General features: G+C 34.9%; 1 protein-coding gene across 4 annotated transcripts in view; it reads right to left on the bottom strand.

Annotated features, from left to right (window-relative positions):
- The window catches only part of SLC35F5 (solute carrier family 35 member F5), a 45309-nt gene that overhangs the window by 4428 nt on the left and 18298 nt on the right, over positions 1–22583 (bottom strand). For 2 of the 4 annotated variants that reach the window (XM_044913591.1, XM_021695801.2), the window contains 7 exons: positions 21190–21254; positions 18941–19045; positions 15410–15569; positions 11107–11197; positions 6491–6645; positions 5880–5973; positions 2707–3728 (listed from right to left, as the gene is read on the bottom strand). In XM_044913591.1, coding sequence (XP_044769526.1) covers positions 5898–5973; positions 6491–6645; positions 11107–11197; positions 15410–15569; positions 18941–19045; positions 21190–21254 — 652 coding nt within the window. In that variant the 3' untranslated portion in view covers positions 2707–3728; positions 5880–5897. Of the gene's footprint in view, positions 1–2706; positions 3729–5879; positions 5974–6490; positions 6646–11106; positions 11198–15409; positions 15570–18940; positions 19046–21189; positions 21255–22583 lie in introns of those variants that run through there. The other 2 variants (XM_021695802.2, XM_021695803.1) reach the window with 2 other exon arrangements.

Below are 22583 nucleotides of genomic sequence, written 5' to 3'. Positions count from 1 at the left end.
CATGCAATCTTTATGCCAGATGGCAAAACAGAAATCTTCATGTTAATGTAACAGTAAATTCCCAACAGTCATTATTTGCTTCTAATTTGTAACGAGCTCCTCTTCTACCCTGCTTATTAAAGGTTCTTAAGATTTAAATTTTTTTTTTTTTTTTTTAAGATTTTATTTATTTGAGAGAGAATGAGAGACAGAGAGTATGAGAGGGAGGAGGGTCAGAGGGAGAAGCAGACTCCCTGCCGAGCAGGGAGCCCGATGCGGGACTCGATCCCGGGACTCCAGGATCATGACCTGAGCCAAAGGCAGTCGCTTAACCAACTGAGCCACCCAGGCGCCCGGTTCTTAAGATTTAAAGGGAAATTTCCTGTGTCCATACAGTACATGAACCACAAAACAAAACTTTTGTAGAGATAGATGAGGCTGATACTATTTAAACAGGGAAACAGGGAGGGACAGTCTAAAAATTACAAGTCTATAAAAAAATATACCTCAGTATATCTAAAAGAAATTTTTGGTACACAACAGACATACTAAAATAAAAACCTAACTTCAAACTCTGTAAATTGAAAATCTTCTGTTAGCCATGTCACCATTTAAAAAAAAAAAATCACACAATCTTAGCTACATAAATTAAATCTGCAGATGTCACAAATACTATTTATGCATTTCTGTGAATTCTTCCTAAAATATTATTTAGTAATAAAGAATATTTCAAAAGGAAAGGAGGGAGAAATGAAGCAGGATTATAACAACTAGAATTGCTTAAAATAAAAATAACATTTCATTTATTTGCTAATAATGATTCTGGAGAAAATATCTTCTAATTAATTCCTACTTTATCCTTCTTTAAAGATATTTTGTTTCTTCAACCAGCATACTGAGGATTAGTGCTACATACCTTACTATACTGACTTATGAAAACCCTTGGTTTCCAGAGAAGTCATACTTTGCAACCCCAAATTGGCTCTGCATGATTGACTGTAATAGGGATATTAACATTCTTCCTGAAACATGGCTGTATACCTTTGAGAACATTCACATTTAACCTTGTGAGCTCACTTCTACAGAAACAGTAAACTTTATTTATCAGCTACCAGGGAAAAATCAGTTTAATGTAAGGAATTAATTAAGCCAGCCTCTGATAGAAGCCAATATATCAATTTCTTAAAAACTTAAAATTTATTTAAAGGACTAAGTATAGGTGCATTGCATATACCTAATGGCTTTTCTGAGCTCCAAAATGCATTCATCTAAGCACTTGTAAGTGCTTCGTTTTTCAGTTTTGTTTCAGTAGAGAGTCTGATGTTCATCAAACATCAAGTCTGACAAAACAGCAAACTTCCTTCAATTAAGGTCATAATTTGAAATATTATTCAATAGTGGGATTTAAATTACATATAGGAAGAAAAGTAGAAGACTGAAAGAAGGTATCAGAAATCGCTATTTGGTCTTTAGATTCAGAAAAATAAGACTGTAGGCCAACACTGCTCTAACAGAGGAAGGACATGAGCAGTTACCGGAATGTAACCCTCCCAACATTTCCAAAGGCCGGCAATGCAGTTGCTGTGATCTGAGGGCCTTGACACCTACATTTCTGGGAAATCACAGAATGGAAGTAATCTCCAACTCTATTGAGAGGATGAACCCTTAACTACAAAGATGCAGGAAGGAAGTCCTCAATTGCTTACTCTTCATGACTGTAGTATTCAAATAAAAAAATCATTCAGACAAAACTTGGTAGAAAAGGTAATAGATGAGCAAAGCAGCAATAATTCATACTTGCAGTTAACTGATTTAATGATGATTTCTTCTACAAAGGTTGTTCTTAGATTAAAACACACACACACACACACACACACAAAACAAAACAAAAAAGAATCCCAGCAGCCTAGTGGAAGAAGTCCTCTGCACGATCTATCCAGCATGTTAACTAAGGCTGACTGAGTCCTGAGTGACAATACCTGATCTGTATGACATGTGAATAGAGCAATGAATAACCAAAAATCTCTAAGTTCAACCTCATCTACCATTTTTAAAGAATAATTTAAAAGTTGAATTCTACCTTCACTGTCTCAACTATCTTACCCTGTAATTTGCTGAAGGTAGTGGTGAGCTGTCAAACAGCAAAAACAGAAAGTAAAGGTATCTAGATAATAAACCTCAACTGAAATTAGTCTTTGAGCAATTGAAATTTTACTTCATTAAGTTCTTTTTAAGAAAAAAATTCCTTAGAAGTCCACATTCTTTACACGCCTTTTCCGAGTCAAGGTAACAAAATCAGTATTACTTTCAGCTTAACAAGAATTATTGGTGGCGCCAAATAGGAGAACAGCTGTTTGTTTTTTAAACTTAATTATCATAAACAGTCTTTTAAATTAATATAAAAGTTCTCACGACAAGCAAAAAGATGGCTAAACTCCATTTTAGACTCATGGTAACAACAAAACAACTTTAAGAATGTAAGACAAACTGAAGCTAACTACTGCAGAGGGAATTTAAAAAGTCAGAACTGTTAAGAAATTTTTAAGAGAAATGCACTATTCTCACACAACTTGAAAAGGAAATGGGTGATTCATCAAAAGTCTAGATGAATCCAGAGACATGTTCATCCACTGATGTTCTACAGTGAACAGGGGCAGTTGCACAAGAAGTACACATAAAAGCTAAGTTTAAGAGTTGTAATTAAGAGTATTTTATATTTAAGCTTGGTAGAGGAAAAATTCAAATGAAATTTTTAAAGTAGAATCTCTTTTTGCCTTCTTTGGTATTTTAGCCATTAAACATTTATTTAGGAAAACTAGAGGCATCCAGTTCTAGAGTAATTGGGCATTTATATATGAAAAAAATCAGAAACCAATTAATAGATCTGTTATACACAAATACGTATATACAAACATTTTATTTTAATAATACTCTTTATCACTTCAACTCAAATCATTCCATTATGAAAACGTCTTAATTGAAGAGAGAATATTTCTTCAAAACTCTAATTAAGCAGAGCTTTATCCATTAAATTTACAGCAATAAAGCCTTTAGAAATACATAATTCTTCATTTTACAATAATACTTCCCCTTTAAAAATTTGTCATAGTTTGTCACAGATTTAAAATACAAGGCACCTAATGCTAGGAAAGGATAATACAGTTTATGTAGTGTGAGTGAACCAGACGTTTCTCAAATATGTCTTCTCTTTAAAGTCCCACTAAATTTACATGGACATATTTGCATAAAATTAAGCATTTTTTTCTGTGTTGTTAATTTGCAATATTCTATGAAAACTCAAAAATATAATCCGTACCTATTATAGGCAGCTTACTTCATCACTTTATCTGTTAAGAAACACTGATCTATATACTTAAATGATTTCTTGAAAACATTTTCATAATATAGTCCAGCATTTAACAAATAATATGTGAAAATAAAGTCTCCAGAACATCAGAATTTTATTCCTTGATTAGTTCAAATTATTTCATCAGCTGAATTCCTTGAGATGTGTAAGGCAGGTTGGTCCTTTAGAGGAACTGTGGATTGGAAATTCCTATAACTGTAGTGATATGTACACAGCTACATAGCAAAGTACTTCATTATGAAATGAAGAAAACAGATCTGAGGAAAATATATTTAGAGTTCCAAAGAACTGAAACTGTTATTTTTCAGACTAGGCACTGAAACATTTCCTACAAAAACTTGCCAGAGATTGTCTCTTCGCTGCATAATGTTCCATTATCAAGCTAAAAATAAAAACAAACACAAAATCATCATTAGTTTCCAACTGTCATAGCCTTCATTTTCTGTAGTTTATATTGCAAAAAGCAAATTATCTTAACATTGAAATATATATCAAACACAGTTTATGTACTTAACAACTGGATAGTGGAACTGGAGGTGAGTACTAAAAACTCACAGAAGTAAGTTCCATACTAATGTCGAAGGCTGACAGGCAACACTGCTTTAAGACTGCATAGTAACAGTTTTATCCATGGCATACTCCATCATTACCTCATGGAGACAAAGACTCCTGCCACACCTGTCCTTTACACGTGATTGTAGTCCATCTTCACTATCTCCCCATTATCCAGCCCTAACTTCCAAAAATATTGAATCCTTGCCTGGGTAGGGGTGGGTATGAGGGTGAACATGGGAATAATGCACAGCATACTAGGGAGAGTATACATAAATTATAGTACTAAAAAGCTTTAAAGAATAACTACATGTATTTTTTTTAACTTGAAGATGGCAAGTAAACATATTTAGTTCCACTCTGTCCCCAAAAGCTCAGTAGAACGACAATAAAGGGATTTTTTTTTTTTTAAAGGAATAAATCACATGGACAAAGAGAAGAGCAGAGACAAGAAAACAACAGCCAACCAGGTATTTCTAAAAGGAGGGGTGAAGAAACAACTAAAAATAGGAAAATTAGCATGGTTTACAGAAAAAGCAGTTAGACATTCAGATGCCCTGCCTTACTTTTCACAGCTCGTCAAGTGCCTCTTCTCCATCCCAGGAGAAGATATAAGGTGTATTCTCTAAAAGGGGTAAATAGAGGGTCTCTGGACTGGGGAAATGCCAGGCAGAATCCAACATGACTCAGGTAAAAGTAACATTTATATAATCATAACAAGGTAAACACTGCTTATAGATCCATCCAGAAGTATACAATAACGATACAGGGATTAGGAGGTGCGAAGGCAGGCAAATGGGGTGGAGGCAGAGGAGGGGGAAACTTGAAAGTAATCTATTCTCATCTACCCAAGTGGGAAAATCGACTGATGATGCCTAAAGGGGGGCGGCAGGGATCAAAACAACTGAGAGTTTAAAGTGCTTCCTCAGAGTAGGGCAAGAACTGAAGCAGGACAGGCAGTGCAGGGCAGGTGGCAGATGCTTTGTACAAAAAATTGGTAGAATTCTAACTCTCTGAACTATGTGCACGTATAACCATCATAACAATAAACGCTAGAATAAAAAATGACCAAAGAAACCCAGAACCAAGACAATTAGCCCTAGGTTAGAGGTGAATTTGCCATGAAGACAGTGACACTTAAGGCTCAAAGACCAATTTGAGTGCAAGGAGTCGACAGGAGTTGTTCAATGTTCTAGGTGAGGAAGGGAAGCTCAGTTGCTATCAGGAAACATTGCAATATAAAAGGGACCTGAATCTCTCGAATTTCAGTAATTTACTGCGATCTCTCACTCTAAATGAATACATAACCACTTTTATACATGCCAAAAATATATGTTGGATGTATTTCAAGCATTCATTCAGTGAAAGATAAAATATCATGTACTCATTTGTCATGTCATAAATATAAAAGATAATATTTCTTAAAATTTTTTAAGAATGAGGAAATGTTCTTGAAACATTAAGTGAAAAAGCATAGTCAAAGAATCAGGATATCCACTATGCTCGTTATGGAAAACACACACACATATATATAGAAAAAAGACTGGATATACACCAAAATAATACATTTTCTACTTTTATACTAGAGGAAAAATATTTTTCTAAAATGTATCATTACATAAAATGATTCTTAGCATGAATAAAAGTAATAGTTAAACTTGGCATCATTTCATTTGCCCGCAGTTTAAACTTACCAAGTATTTAATACTTCCAATAATCTTATGAGAGAAGGACTACTGTAACCCCATTTCACAAATAAGAAAACTGAGGCACAGACAGGTTCACGACCTTGCATAAGATCACAGAGCTAGTACAGGGAGAAGCTAGAATTGGAACCCAGGCAGTGTGACTCTAGAGCTTGTCCCTTACCCTCTAGACTATACCGTCCCTGAAAAAGCTATTTATGGAAAACCAATTTTGTATTTGATCATTACAGGAATAAAGAACCTTATTCAATACTAATGCTAGTTAATGTACAAACCTGGACTACAGACAACAGCTAACTAGCTCCATCCTCCTGAGAAACACCGTGCATAGGAATGAGACTCTCGCACTGTTCACTGTCTTCCGGAACCCTTAAAAAAAAAAATTTAAGACAATAGTTAAGGAAAGCTTTAGAACTGAAAGGAGCCCATGAAAATGATCTATTCCATTGTCTGAATCTCTGAGGTCAGAACTAAGATTAGGGCAAGATTTCCCAATAATTTGCTCCAAATTCTTTTTATAATAGGATATAAAAATAAAAATCTTTTCAAAAAAAAAGAAATTGAAAAAAAATTGAGGCAGTGTTATATTTTATTATAAATTTTATTCACACCAGTGAAAGTTTTCTACATTTAAATTCATTACAGCAAAACAGTAAGCACTTTGGTTTTACCTGTAAATCAAAACATTTTTTTAAAGTAGTTGTGAAGAAACTATCTTACCACCCAAAGGATCTGAACAACTTATTTTACCTGGCATACTACACATACAAATTATAATCTTTTATTAATTTCTTCACAAAATGTCTAAAAATTAGGCCAGCATATGATTTCCAGTTTATTTAGCAAGGAATATATTTTTTAAAAGTTATATTGGAACCAAACCTACCTCTGAATTCGATGTTTTCTGCATATAAAGGCAAAAATTCTTCTGATTCCCACCATCACAGGATCCCAATTATTGTAATGGCATAAGAGAGTCACAATAAAAAACGAAAAAAATACAGGGATAGCGCCTGCAAAAAATAACCATGAAAACTGCACCTAAAAATAAAAGAAAAACAAAAACAACCCACAATTATTATTAAGACAATTTTCTCCTTTAATGTAAGTTTTCCATTTGTAAGAATCTGCAGGAATAAGTTAAAACACTGAGAATACTAAGCATTGACAGTATGTTATTATCAAATATGAGGATTCAGAACTTCAACGTATGATTCCACTTGCTTAAATTACCAAAATACGTCTTGCTTAGAAAAGGGTCTAAAGGAAAGCCAGAAGGCATGCTTTTCATTTATTAGGTGTAGTACATCCGAGAGCAGAATTACAAACGTTAAGCTTTGTCTTCCACATCACAATGCCCATTTTTTCTTTACTGATTACTGTTGACTCTCAAGTAGATCCTCCCCTTCAGTTTCTAAAGTCACCTTCAAAAACTCACATTTTTAAAAACTATGTTACAATATGCTGTGATATGCTGTGATATGTTACAGTTCCTTCTTGAAGACAGCACCAAAAACAGATAAACTCTTAAGTGTAATTTTTGCAAACCTTTTATTAACAATTTGCAAAAAGAATTCTAATCCTGACTCTTAAAACTAGTTTGTTTCTGTAGTAACAAATGAAAAATTTCAAAAGGAAATCATGGCTAAGTAAAATAAAGACAACAAACAGGACTACTTAAGAAATGTGAGCCAGAGGGGCGCCTGGGTGGCTCAGTTGGTTAGGCGACTGCCTTCAGCTCAGGTCATGATCCTAGAGTCCCGGGATCCAGTCCCGCATCAGGCTCCCTGCTCCGCAGGGAGTCTGCTTCTCCCTCTGACCCTCCTCCCTCTCATGCTCTCTGTCTCTCATTCTCTCGCTCTCAAATAAATAAATAAAATCTTAAAAAAAAAAAAAAAAAAAAGAAATGTGAGCCAGAGAAGACAAGCAGCAAGCAGAACCACAGCGGTGAGGAGCCCCTCAGATATCATCAAAATCCATCATTTTATCAGGGTTCTCAAGAAAATTAAAAATAATGAGATGCCATAAAGTGAAGAAAAAAATCATTCTTTCCTTTCATGACTTTACCTTTACCATCTACGTTCAGCAAAGATCAAAAACAATTGTCAAAGAAGGCTGCACAGATTGAGACTTACTGCAACCCACTGGTGTGATCTGCTTTCAAATAATGATGAAAATAGTAACTCCTATCTTTAAAATAGGAAAGAAAAACTGTTTTTGCCCTCTTTAAGTGTTTAAAAAAGTGGTTTAGAATCACAGGCAAGACTCCCTCTGGTGGGTGCTACTCCATTTCAGAGTAAAGGGGTTTTATGAGAATATTTTTATGAGGGACTCACAATGCCTAACACAAGAATAATCACTGACAACTTGTAACATGCATGTCCTGCTTGTATGATACACACACAGGCTGTCAGTCTAAGACCCAGGAAAGAGCAGTCAGTAAGAGAAACTAAACACCCTTCACATTGTTATCAAATTACGGGTATGACATATTCTTGGAATATTTGCCAGAATATAGATATAATCAAGAAAAGCCACAATATACTTAAATGACCCAAGATCAGAAAAAGTATGAAAACTATGACTAATGAAAGTTAAAAATGCAGATATAGTTGATAAGAGTGGCTTCATGAATATTCAACTAAAACCCTATTTTATAACTGAGTAAAAGCAAACTTTGTAAAGGTAGGTAAAACCCTCCCTAGTTGACTGTTAAAGACAAAGTTCACCTGTAACAATGCAGTAATTTATGTTGCCACACAATAAAAAACGTCTAATTTGATTTCCAACAAGCTATGAAGACAATTTTTCAAAATGAAGACATTTATTAACAAAATATTATCTACATTACAAAAAATATCTAAAACCTGAATATATCTGAATATAAATCTGAATACAATCAGAGATGGTTCCTATTACACAAAATGTCAATTATATTAAATAGGTTAACATAATTTATTTTAGGCACGATAAAAGATATTGATAACTGCCGAAATTTCAGAAACTATATATAAATACAGTTAGCTATTAGAATCAAAAAACCCCATGAAAGTAGATTTCTCCTGTTTTTTTTTTTTTTTTCCTCCTGGTTTATTTGAAAGAGAGAGACAGAGACAGAGAGAGCACGAGCAGAGGGGAGGAGCAGAGAGAAAGGGAGCTGAGCAGGGACGCCGACACCAGGCTGGATTCCAGGACCCAGTAAATGGCTCAGTAAATTCCTGATTCCAGGATCATGACCTGAGCCAAAGGCAGCTGCTAAATTGACTGAGCCACCCAGGTGCCCCTCTCCTATTTCTATTACAGCTCTAGGGCACACCCTGTCACTTTTCCCAGAAGGTATCTTCCTACCCTCAATTCCCACCCACCAAAGGCCCACGCCCGACTCATTTAACTGGTTGTCTAATTCTAGATGTGAAGACAATCGAGAAAGGCCTAGTTATGTTTTTGTAATTATTCAATCAATCATTTACTTATTTTCATTTTCCCTTTTCTTGTGTTTTGCCCTATCTTAAAATATTTGATTAAACAAATTACATAATCATTTAATAAAATTAGATCCCCTGTGACAGTTCTTTTAAAAAAAAAAATCCTAAAATTAACTTTCAATTTTTATTTTTCAAATCTGCAAAAGCTGATGTTTTCAAAATATAGTACAGAAAAATTCATTTACACAGCAGTTTACCAAAATCCTCTAACAACAACACTTTCCCAGTTTCACTAGAGCAAGTTTGATTGATATTCAAGATCCTGAGATGTGGGAGGACCTGAATATTATTCAAATCTGTAAAGAATCTAATGATGTGTAACTTTAGTGTTTTGTACATTTTATAATATTCACATTCTTTGAAAATGTATGGTACATAAGAAAATTCTCAATTAAGGAGAAGCTCTCTGTTTTTAACCATGACAAATAAGTAAGAATTTACTGAGCCATGAAACAAAGTAAATACCAGCACAGAACTGTTTTTTAAGTAAAGAGAATACATATCACTTAGAGTATTTTGCCTTTATCCTAAGAACTGCACAAAGATCTAAAGAAAAATCGCTTTAAAAATCTGATTATAACTTCTACATATTTTAAGCCTTTGGGCTTTCAAGTATTTCCTCTTCAAAATTTTATTAAACCAAACCACACACACACATACACACACATACCATTTTGTTACTTAATACTTGGGAGTTCAGGGGAGCCTGGGTGGGTCAGTCAGTTAAGCATCCGACTCTTGATTTTGGCTCAGATCATGATCTCAGGGTTGTGTCACTGAGCTCCGTGTTGAGATCAAACCCTGTGTCAGGCTCCAGCTGGGCATGGAGCCTGCTTAAGATTCTCTCTCTCTCCCTCTGCCCCTCCCTGCTCATACTATTTCTCTCTCTTAAAAAACAAAACAAAACAAAACCTCAAAAAAAAAAGTCTGTAAACTTTGAACTGAGTGATAAATGACTACATCTTTTAGTACTGTATATATGGGATGCCTCTTTTCTCTATTAACCCCCAGAAGCACTAAAGAAACTCCTCCCTTCATGCTGTGGGGAGGGATTCTCTTTTCTGTGATGTTATCACTGCCAATGTTTATCATAAAAATCCCTGCATCCTTGGGGCACCTGGGTGGCTCAGTCGTTAAGCGTCTGCCTTCAGCTCAGGTCATGATCCCAGGGTCCTGGATCGAGCCCCGCATCGGGCTCCCTGCTGTGCGGGAAGTCTGCTTCTCCCTCTCCCACTCCCCCTGCTTGTGTTCCTTCTTGCGCTGCCTCTCTGTCAAATAAATAAATAAAATCTTTAAAAAAAAAAAAAATCCCTGCATCCAGACCAGGACATCATAGAAGAGGGACAGAGCACCTGCCCTCTTAAGTCCAGACAGAAATGAGCATTTGCTGAGAAACATTCCTATGTTGCTCATATCTGTAACAGTATCACAGTATTAAGGAATCTTTGGAATTTATCCTAGAAATCAAAACACTACTACTTAAATAATAAAATATATCCCATCCCCTATTCTATACCACTGACTTACCAATGAAATATGGAATAATCAGCTCCAAAACTGGAGAACTACATATAAAGATACTGTCCTTAACTTAGAAATTAAGAAAAAAAAAAAAGAAAAGTTAAAAATGTAAGAAATTATTTGTTTCTTTGGTACTTTTTATATATCTACATAGTAAAGCACCTTAGAGAGGCAGAGCAGGCATCAACTATTATTCATGGTTGTATTGCTTATAATTTAATCACATGCCCTAACTTTCATTATCTCCGTTTTAAAAATTCATCTAAAATAGGGGTGGCCTGGGTGACTCAGTTGGTTAAGTGTCTGACTTTTGATTTCAGCTCAGGTCATGTCGTCAGTGTCATGAGATCAAGCCCCACATGGGGCTCCACTCTCAGCAGGGAGTCTGCTTGAGATCTTCTCTCTCTCCCTCTGCCCCTCCCCCCACTCATGCTCTCTTGCGCATGCTCTCTCAAAAAAAATTTATCTGAAATATCTAATAAACAGTTTGCCTTACCTTTTGCATACACATGTCAGCTATTATGGACAGAGGTATTGTAAGACTTAGTGCAAGTGTGCCTATCAATGATGAGGTAAGAAAGCAGCCCCTAAAAAGGAAAAAAAGAAAATATACATTTCCATATTAAAAAAGTAAAGCAACCAAAGAAAATACAGGCATGAAAGATCAGGAGTAAAGACAAAAGCTTAGGACAGACTGAGACACAATAAAGCAACTAGGATGATTCTTAAAGTTTACCTTCAAATATTAAAAATCCAAATATATAAGAGTAAAACTGTCCAAGTACTTTGTGTATATATATACACACACACACACACTCACACACACACACATGCTATTTTCAAGATATGCTTATAGATATTAATCAACTTCAGATGTACAGCTTCTATTTCATTAACATTTTTTATAAAACTGTCGAAAGAGTTCTTAAAGTTTTGTGATGATACTTAACTAACAAAGAAAATAGCTTTATTAAACTGCAGGACAATACTTCACAACATAGACTTTGAAGAAAGTGATAAGCCACCTTACGAGTCTGTCACCAAAACAAAAATATCTCACCCTCATGAAAACTAAAAGAGTCTTCAGATCTGTGTTGCTCCTCTGGTTTGGCTTAGCACTGAAAAGAACTGAAAATGTTTTAAGGATACTCCTTGTTGCTTTCCTTTTTTCTAGCAATTGTCCTAACCAAAACCTAAGTTCTTCATTTTATTTTCACCTTGAACTATCAATGTTGGTATCAAATTTTGAAATATCATTCTGCACATAATTTTATGTAGTTGAAGGAAAAAAATGAAAGGAAGCATTATACCAAATAGATAAGCCATTTATACAGACTAATAATTTGAGTGTATAAAAAGAAAAAAGGGGTGCCTGGCTGGCTCTGTCAGTAGAGCATGACACTCTTGTTCTCAGGGTCATGAGTTTGAGCCCCACACTGCAGGCAGAGGAAGGAAGGAAAGAAAGAAGGAAGGAAGGGAGGGAGGAAGGAAAGAAGGAAGGAAGGAAAGAAATTATAAAGCCAAGATAAAACCAAAGTGTATATAATTAGGACTACAGACCCATGGAAATTCTAGACTAGTAAATTCTAGCTCGGTGTATGATAGAATTAATACTGTCCTGCAATAAAAGAGCCTATCTCTCAATAAAGTGTCACTCAACATATTCAACAGAGGCTGTACCATTAGTTCTTATCAGTGCAGTAAAGAGAACTCAAGCGCTAGTGATTCCTACTACATGAGCTGCTCTGTGGAAAGACATTCAGGAGGTCAATTTTTTTTTTTTTTAATGTGGCGTATGTTCTTAGAGATTTATAACACAAAGTACAATCATGAAGAGTCTGAAACAAAGTATTAAGAAGAAAACTGTTTGACTTACACCAGCTTTTCCCAATTTAGTTGATGGTTGAATCCTTTTGTCATCTATTATTTCAGGGACACATTTTAGGAAATGCTGAGACAGAGAACTAGGTGCTATCATGCAACATCTATACAAATGGTACAGTATATGGGTTTAATAGTGCACCTCAATTTTTTTTAAATAAACAATGAGTGACAACTACACATCTTTAATTTACAAAAAAAGCTCACAACCACACTTTGAAATCTGTAGCTTACTACTCAGCACTTGGATTATGTATGTTTCCTGTACTTTTTATAGTTAAACATACGATAGCCCTGATTCCCCCCCCCGCAAAAAAAGGGAATCGTCCTACATGCAGATTATGGCTTCTGATTTAAATGTGTATTTTTTTTATGTATTTTTTATTTTTTAATTTTTTTATGATTTAAAAATATGTAAAATATATAGAGATACGCTTCTTACACTTGTTTTGTTGCCAAGAACACCCAGAATTTAAGGGATATGTTTGTTTCATTACTGACTGATTTACTGCTACTGAGCTGTCACCATTAGTACTCTTAATCACTTGAGTATCAAAGTATATCTGAAAAATAAACCTTCTTGAGGTCCTGAAAAATCCATCCTAGGTAAGGATAAACATAGCTTTTATCATAATATAGGACTACGAGTGTCCAATTTAACTATTCTACAATACATACTCATATACACAGTTGGGAATATAAGTTGTGTTCCCTCCATGGGGAATGATACTGCAATTCTCTATCAAAATGTAAAGTCCTTATGATGGACTCTGTAGGCATTTAACCTACAGAACACTTACATATACATGCAAAGATATATAGGAGGATATTCAATGTTATTTTATTTACAAAGCAAAGGACTGGAAACTTAAAATGTCTATCAATAAGGAATGGGTAAAACACATTATGTTCTACCCAGTATGTCACATAATGGATTGGAACATAATATACCAGAACACTGCACAGGCTTTAAAAAATGAATTGAACCTAAGTGCTGATATGTAAAGATTTACAAAACAATCAGTGAAAAAAAAGCAAGTACAAAACAATATCCATAGTTATGTTCCCATTTGTGTGTTAAAAATAAGACAAATTGGGGATGGATTAGGAGACTGATACACACTTCTGCATGTATAGAAAATTTTGTAGAAGGTTTAGAAGTTAATAATGGTTGCCTCTGGGAAAAAGGAATGGAGATTTAAAGTGAAAGAGAGATAAGACTTCCTTTTCATTGTATACCCTTTTGTATACTTTTGTATATATTATTCTTTTCATTCTAAAAAAATTAAATTAAAAAAATTCCAAAACATGTTATTATTTATTTAAATGTAAAGTTTTCCAAGGGAGCAAACTAAAAAAGCTCACATAGAGAGATTACATGTCACAACTCCTACTTGATTATCCCCTAAAGCCTACATTAAATTTTGCTAAACATAATAAAACTCTCTACTGTATATGTTTAATTAAAACTGTAGCTCTCAATAAAGAATGAGCATTTTAATATTTGTAGTGACACAGTCCCGGTTTACTATGAGTCTTAATGTCATAAGCATCATACTAAACCCTTCTCTAGTCTAACATCCAAAGAAAAATTTAATAATTGCTTTCAAATATATTAATTTGCTTTGAAACTGTCTAATTTAAACTAAAGGTCCTAGAAAACATGAACCTGTATTAAAATACAGTGAGTACATAATTGTCGTAAAAAATGGTTGAGTATCAACAATCCCTCATGATTCAACAGAGTTCAATCAAAAAACAACTAGTAAGTAGTTCTATCTGTTCAGAACCAAGAGTAGAGAGAGGCAAGAGAAATAAGAGAAAATGAATACCAGAATTGATAGTAAAGAAGCAACAGGATGAGAGAGAGTATATGATATATATTAATAAGAAAATAAAATATGTAACTCTTTGCTTAAAAAAACCGAGCACCTAAGATATAATGAAAGATGGAAGAATGAATGAGTAAATGGATTCTGATATCAAAGAGTTTTAGATCAGCAAAGGAATTTAAGTACATAAATTAACTACAAAATAAAGTATATCTTTAAGTATTACATGAAAGGGAGTAAGTGTGGAAGAATATCAAGAAAACAGAGAAATTTCCTTAATTGAGGAGGGGGAAAAGTACAGGTAGAGCATTAAGGAAGTCTTCATGGAAAAGGCTACTCAGTCTTTTGCAAGGGAAAACTAGTCAGTAGTCTTAATTGGCATATCATAAAATCCATTTAGGAGTTTAAGTACAATTTGCGGGGTTTTTTTTCAGTTCCTATTAGATAGAAAGATGACTAAGTATCAAGCTCTGTATTTGAAAGATTTCTTAAATTCCATACATGATATTGTCTTCAAACTATTTTAGGGTCATTATCACATATCCACATATTTGATATAACATTTCAAAGCACGTTAACATCTCAAATTAATCAGGGTTTAGGGTTACATATCTGGCTCACTAATATGAAAAGTCCTAAGAATAAATAAAACAAAAAAAAGTCTATAAACAACCAAACATTCCAAAGTCTCTTAAGTTCCCTAGATTCTCACTCAGAACTCATGTTATTCCTATTTAGAATATAAACCTCCATTAGATAATGACACCTTTCATTTATATAACATTCTACTTTTAAAACACTTCCACAATTTAAGATCATTTATATGCATCCATTCAAATATTTATTCAACAAATACTTACTGAGCTCCTTCTATGTGTAAGGTATTAGTCTATACAATCAGTGCACAGAAGTTAAAACACAAAGTTCCTGCTCTAGTGGAGTTACTTTATTAAAATAGTGTGAAGTGTGTGTGGGGGGGGGGCACAGAAGGAGTCATCAGAAGACAGAAGAAATATAAACACTTTAACTATCCAAAAGTCCATGAACTGGTATCTAATAAATCATAGGGTAATAAACAGTACATACCACAACCACAGGAACTCTGAGAGAACTGTTCCAATAAGGCCATTAATGATAATGCACATCAATACTACTTTATTGGGAAACTCAAAGTCCTCAAATCCAGTATAATGAAGTAAAAAGAAACCTGGCCATAAGAGCAGCAGATTAAACAGACCTACAAAACCTAAATATGTATAAAAGAGACAACAGTTAGTAATTGAGATTTAAATTTTTCAAACTTATAACTCTATAATTAGAAAACATTAGATCTTGCACAAAGGGTTCCAACAGGTTTCCTTAACTGGAACTTGGGTTTCTTTCAGTCAGACGTATAGATAGCTCAACAGAAAAAACTGTACTAGCAACTGGTGGTCACTGAGTCTTCAAGGTTCCACTATTCACACTGCATGGAGCAACTACTATGGAATAAACCACTTAATTCAAAAAGAAAGGTTGTTAACCTTAGCTAGTAATAAGTTAGTGTCTTTAAACTTTAAGAAATAACTGGTATATCTGTGTGTATGGATATGCAGCCTAAATTAATTATGAGGAAGTAGAGAGTCTGCTCTCTGATTCAACCCATATTTATGTTTAAAGCGCCTGTGGTATTGCTGGGAATAATGGAGGAAGTTTCCAAACTAGATACATTCTTGGTTCTTGCCTTCCAAGCGCTCATAAGCTAACTGGTGAGATAACATACATACACAAATAGCTCCTCAACATAGGAACTAAGTGCAGACTGACTATCTGTAAAGGAAGGCTGTAACATTTAGTGGTCAAAAGTGTGTGCTCTGCAGTCTGACTGCCCTGAGTTCCAATCCCAGCTCCACCATTCACTAGTACTGTAAATCTTATACAAGATGCGAAACCTCTTTTAAGCCTCAGTTTTCCAATCCATAACTGTAAAATCATATTTAAACAGATTACTTGGAAAATAGATGAAACACTTATAAAATATAGCACAGTACCTGGCATAAAAAGTTAGTAAAGATAAGCTGCTATTATTATTAAAGAAATATAAGGTTACATATTACTAAGTGAATACAAAGACTACAAAGGAAAAATTTACAATTTTATAGTAATTTTTATTGCACTTCCTATACAGTTGAACATCACAGATCCATTAGGTAACTATAGAGCTTTTTTAAGAGAAAGTTAAATTATAGTAAATACATATTTTATATTTGTCGCTAAATAATAAACTAGAATTTAGGATGCCTAGTTAAATCTTAATAGGATTAGAGCATCCACTCCCTATCTGCTGCTGAAGACTTATAGCCAGCCACCCACTGTCTCTGAAGAACTGTCTTGGAGAGCAAACAAGCTTGCCTTTCCCACGAAGTTCCCACCCTCTACAGCCCACGACTAACCCATGAAGGATGCACAAGGCCACTCTCATGGCTGAAATCCTAATGGCTCAAGGCCAGAAGGTCTCTGAGGGGTACCTAGACATTACCTGCTCCTTCACCATCCCCCTCCACCTCCTGCTCCTGACATGCCATGAACTGGACCAAACCTCAATTATACATGAGCCCACATGGTTCTTTCCCCTTCTCTATCCTGCTTTTCTTACTCCCTTGTCAGTATTCCCTGCAGATTGCCCCTCAATAAATCACCCATAAGAAATCCCTGTTTCATATCCTGCTTCTGGGATACCCAATTTAAGACATCTAGTGATAAAAATAAAAACAAATAAAATGACACATACAAAAGGGACTCATGACCTGAAAAGCTTACACAACAATAAAAAGTTGTAATTAAAACACCAAAATTTAGGGGGGGCGCCTGGGTGGCTCAGTAGTTAAGCGTCTGCCTTCGGCTCAGGTCATGATCCCAGGGTCCTGGGATCGAGTCCCACATCAGGCTCCCTGCTCGGCGGGAAGCCTGCTTCTCCCTCTCCCACTCCCCCTGCTTGTGTTCCTGCTCTCGCTGTCTCTCTGTCAAATAAATAAAATCTTTAAAAAAAAAAAAACACCAAAATTTGGCATTACCAAAAACCAAATCTAGTTTGGGGTCTGTCCCTGGACTATATCAAGTCTATGGAATCCCACATAAATTAACAACCTTTGGACCTAAAGACAAAGGTCCCAATTGCTTCTACCTATTCTCCAGATCCTTCAGAATCTGGCCTGCATATCCTCCTGTTCTTCCTTAAAGTAAGCCTCCAGTCCGATCACGTAGATCTACACACTGTTCCCTGTTATGCTCTGCTCTATCCCCATGCCTAAAGAACCCTCCACAACCCAATCCTAACTTCTTTTCTAGTCCTGCCTATTGTAAAGCGCACATCAAATCAATACTGTCTTACATCATATATGACGAAGACCAATCAAGTTACATGTCTGTGTGTACTGTAGTAACAGTAAATTGAACAATTTTTCCTGAAAACTTCCAATCTTAAAAAAAAACAACTCAAAAAATATTAGCATTTCACTCCAAGTGGAATTTCCTATGACTCTAAAATAAGACATCACTAAAACTACCTTCATATTTAAGGTATATTAATTGAACTCCATACTTAAACTTGAGTGATCACTTGGTCTGGTAGCTTTCCAAATGTTTTGTTTCTGTTCATCTTTAAGTGAAGATATTCAAACTTTTTTTTAGCAGAAAAATCTTTTCTACAAATTATAATGCAAAAGCCCCACAAAACAGAGCTGTTCCAGCTGAAGCAGGCAAGGACTCCAAGAACCAGAACCACGCATGCAACTCCACCTCTTCCCACCCCTCCCAGGATCCTCTGCAAATCAGTTTGAAAGCTACTCATCTAGTCCAATTTGCTCATTTTGCAGACGAGTGTGAAATCAATGAAATTAGAACAGCCATATTCCTGGTCTCCCGATTCCCTATTAGCTGCACTTTGAACTTTCATCACCATGCTTTTTTATCTATTGATACTCAGGTATCTTTTGGAAGACATCTACAGATATCCAACAGAGAGCACAAGTTGTTTACTGAGCTGATATCAGGCAAGGAAGAGCTTATAAATCGTATTAGGTATTTTATTTACCAAAATTAAGAACTGATGCCAGAAACTACAATTGGGTAATCTGAAAATCTATGTAAGAGTCTATATCTTAAATGCAAATGGAAAGTCTTTAAATGGCCCATGAGTTTTAATGAACAGTATACAGACTAGAATAGTATTATACATATCATTTGGGAGCAGTTTCTCCAATCCTACGCTTCTAACAATTCAAAAATAGCAAAACATGTAATACAACAGGTATACTCTCAATGCTTATAATAGCATAATTCTATCATATCAATGAAGAAAATATCTGATTCACAGGCTAAACACATGAATGCAAAAAAAGCACTAGGAGGAATTTCTTTCTTTACCTCACACTGAGGAAACCAGCACTCCTTCAGAGGTACACAATCATGCAGGGCAAGGTACGAGAAAAACAGAGACTGGACTTCATAATCTCTAAAATCTGACAGTTTTAAAGAATCATAAGGAGAAGGAGAGAAAGGCTTCCTTATTCCCTCCAAAAACAAAACCCTAAGTTAATCATTCAAAGAAAGTGGCCTCACAGGTAAATATATTCTTACCAAAGAACATTGGAATATCCAACTTATCTTCTCTGTCTACTTTTCTCTTAATCATAACAATATAGACAGCATAGAGCATGGCTCCAACAAGAGACCAGATGGAACCTGTAAAAATCAACATGAGTTAACTCATTTGTTCATTAACTCATTCAACACACACTTATTAAATCTATGTGTCAGATGTGACTTCAAGAAGTACACAAATATGAAAAGATAAAAGTAGATCCCACCCCTTCCCATGTCCTCCAGGAGTATAGGAAGAAACGAGTGAACAAACCCATGCAAAAACATCCAATGATCTAGCCAAACATGCATGTTATAATATTACAACTCATATAAGTAACACTTCGGCTTTTAATTTTGAAATGCTACTTCATATTTTCCCCTACATAAACAATTTGGCACCTGACACTGTCCGGCATAACAGTGTTTCTTTCCATCTCTAAGCCATTGCTTATACAGTCCTCCCCACTGTGACCTATCATCTTTATTATATATTCCACTACCATCTCCAAGGCCCAGTTAAAGTTCTGCCTTCTGCCACAAAGCATCCGCTTCCTCCTCCACTGAATTTCCATCCTCCTTGTCTTCTATTTTAGACCATTTAATACTTACATGGTTAATTATAGTATTATTTATTCTCTAGTGGTTTCATTTTGTAAATCTCATATAATGATTAAAATCAAGAACTCCTTGAAAACTGCAAACACATTACTTTTTAATGTTCTAAAATATCTAACATAATACAGGGTTTGTAGTATAGGCATAATAAATACTGGTTCTCTTAATGTATTAACTCATTCTCAAAAACATTTCAGTAAGCCTTTAAAAACAGCTGAATTAATGTGCCGTCTGCCAAGTGACCACATTCAATATTTATTATCCAAAAGTCCAATGTTTTATTAAATCTATTTTTAAAAATTATTCTAAAACATTTTCAAAAAACAAAAAGAAAGCCTACCAATAAATTCTCACACATACAGAACAAATACATGTTTTGTTTTACATATAACAAGCTACTCTGGGTGAGAAAGAGGTGATATAGTTCAAGGCATGGCTCACTGGGCAGTGACAAGGGATGGTTTAGAAAGCACCTTTCCATTCAATGAACTTGAAATATCTAAACGAAGTATCCAGAGGGAAGCCATTAAGCTGGGTTCCCTGATTATCTTTGTTACTGTTTAATTTAAACAATGGATCAAAAGTGAATGTTCACCATAACAGTAAATGTTTCAGGTAAGAAACATGAGTGAATCACAAAATTAGTGGGTGCAAGTATAACAGAAACAGGGTATTTGTATAGTCTCAAAGTATCTCCCCACAAGATGCTTATTACTTACAAAGAAAAAAATTAGTAACTTTACACTGGAGCAACCTGGCAGACACCACCTTAAAATTAACTAGTCACTAGTAACGGGACAATACCATGTGCCTTCTGATATGATGTGTTGATCAGGACACTTCTAGTATTACTTCCATGGCATTCTTACCAAAAATACACAACATAAATTTTACCAAAAGGAAGTATCAAACAAACCAAAAGTGAGGAACATGCCACAAAACAACCGTATCCTTCAAAAGTGTTAAGGTTATAAAAGACCAACAACAACAACAAAAAAAGACTGAGGGACAGCTCCAGATTAAAGGAAACTAAGGAGATGAAAACTAGAGGCAACAAGTGATGCTGCACCAGAAAAAGAACACTAGTGGGAAAAATTGTGAGATGTGAAAAGGATATACATACAGACTAGATAATTTAATCATAATCAATGTTGGGGTGCCTGGGTAGCTTAGTCGGTTAAATGGTGACTCAATTTCGGCTCAGGTCAGGATCTTAGGGTTGTGAAACTGAGCCCACAATCAGGCTCAGCACTGGGCATGGAGCCTGTCTAAGATTCTCTCCCTCCCTCTCCCTCTGTCCCTCCCTGGGCCCTATCTCTCTCCCTCTCTAAAAAAATATATGTATGTATCTATATTATAATCAGTGTTAATTCCTGACTTATAACTACACTGCAGTTATGTACATAGTTAGCAGAGAATCTCAGTGAAGGTTATATGAGAATTCTGTGAACTATTTTTGAAATTTTTTACATTATTTCCAGAGGAAAAGTTAAAAAAAGACCCCATTAGTGCCTGCCCTCTGTGTGTGTGCACACACATGCACACTCGCACACAAGGACACAAATAATGACATGCACAAAACTTTCTTGTATACTCTTAACAGAAAGAATGCAGAGACACATACTTACCTATTGTATCTCTTCCAGCAGATTTTTCAGACCCTGACAAGTTCACCAGCACAACACCTCCAATGCTATGGGAATAATAGGATTACTGATGAGCAAAACAATAAACTCCTTAAAAAGGGCTAATAATAAAGATAAAAATTATTTACAAGTGATCTAGACTACTCTCAAAACTGGGGAAAACTACAATTCCCAAAGAATTTAGTGATTTAATTAATATTTAACAGTATTAATGGGACAGTATAAGTGCTATACTTGTATTCATTTCTCACAAAATGTACAAATTACCTTATGATAAAGGTATTATTGCTACTACCATTGCCATTTTACACCTGAGAAAACTAATACACAAACATACAAAGTAACTTGACCAAAATCACATAGCTGGGACTGAAACTTTGCCAGTCTGCGTCTAGGTAAGTATTTTTACCTCCTATGCTACCTACTGCTTTTCAGTTAAGGAAGTAACCAACTTGTCAGCCCTCTTCCAAACTTTTTTTTTGAAGATACATATGGTATATCCATACACACCTAGCAAGAGCACTAACTCTTGCCTACTGATAAAACCTAAATTTAAGCAATAAAACTCTCCTTAAATGTTTAAATGATTAAATTAATTAATTAATGGATGAAAAAAGACTGAATTAAAGATGTAGAGAAATCAGAGTATCATTCACTCAACTGTTATTTATTGAAAAAAAATTTTTAAGTTATTATTTATTGAGCTAAGCACTGTCTTACAGCTGCAAACAAAACAGATGTGGTTCCTGTTCTCAGGGAGCTTACGCTATTTCTATGCATCTTGTAATTGTACATATTTTTAAAGCAGATAAAATAGTGTTAATTTTTTTAGAAGCCAGTCTAATTCTTTCACCTACTGATCCAAAAAACTAAGTGACACAGGAGAAGAATATGAAAAAAAATTTTTTTACCTTATGGAATTATATCATCATAAGTCAAATCTAGTCCTTACATTAAGTATTCATGCCTCTCAATTAAATATTATAATTTTCTGTTAAGCAATCATTATTTAAATTCAGCTATTATTTATTGAGCACCCACAACATGCCAGAAACTAGAGGTTTCAATTCCATTTAGATCATAATAATCACAATAACTAAATATATTGAGCACCTATTATACACCAGACACTGTTCCAAGCACTTTTAAAGTTTTAACACATTTAATCCTCACAAGAATCCTTTGAGACAAATCTTACTAGTATTCCCAACTTACAGGTGAGGAAACTGACACAGAGAGGCAAGAAATTTGCCCCAAATTGCAAAACTAGTAATGATGGAGGCAAGATTGAATTCCAGGTAGTTTAGACGGAGAGTAAGTACCCTCTTTGTCTCTTGAAGTGAGACTTTTTAACTTATAAGAAGATTTCCTTCAAG

This window comes from Neomonachus schauinslandi, chromosome 3 (genome assembly GCF_002201575.2).
Source record: "Neomonachus schauinslandi chromosome 3, ASM220157v2, whole genome shotgun sequence".
Classification (NCBI taxonomy): domain Eukaryota; kingdom Metazoa; phylum Chordata; class Mammalia; order Carnivora; family Phocidae; genus Neomonachus; species Neomonachus schauinslandi.
This window is presented reverse-complemented; position numbering and strand designations above follow the sequence as displayed.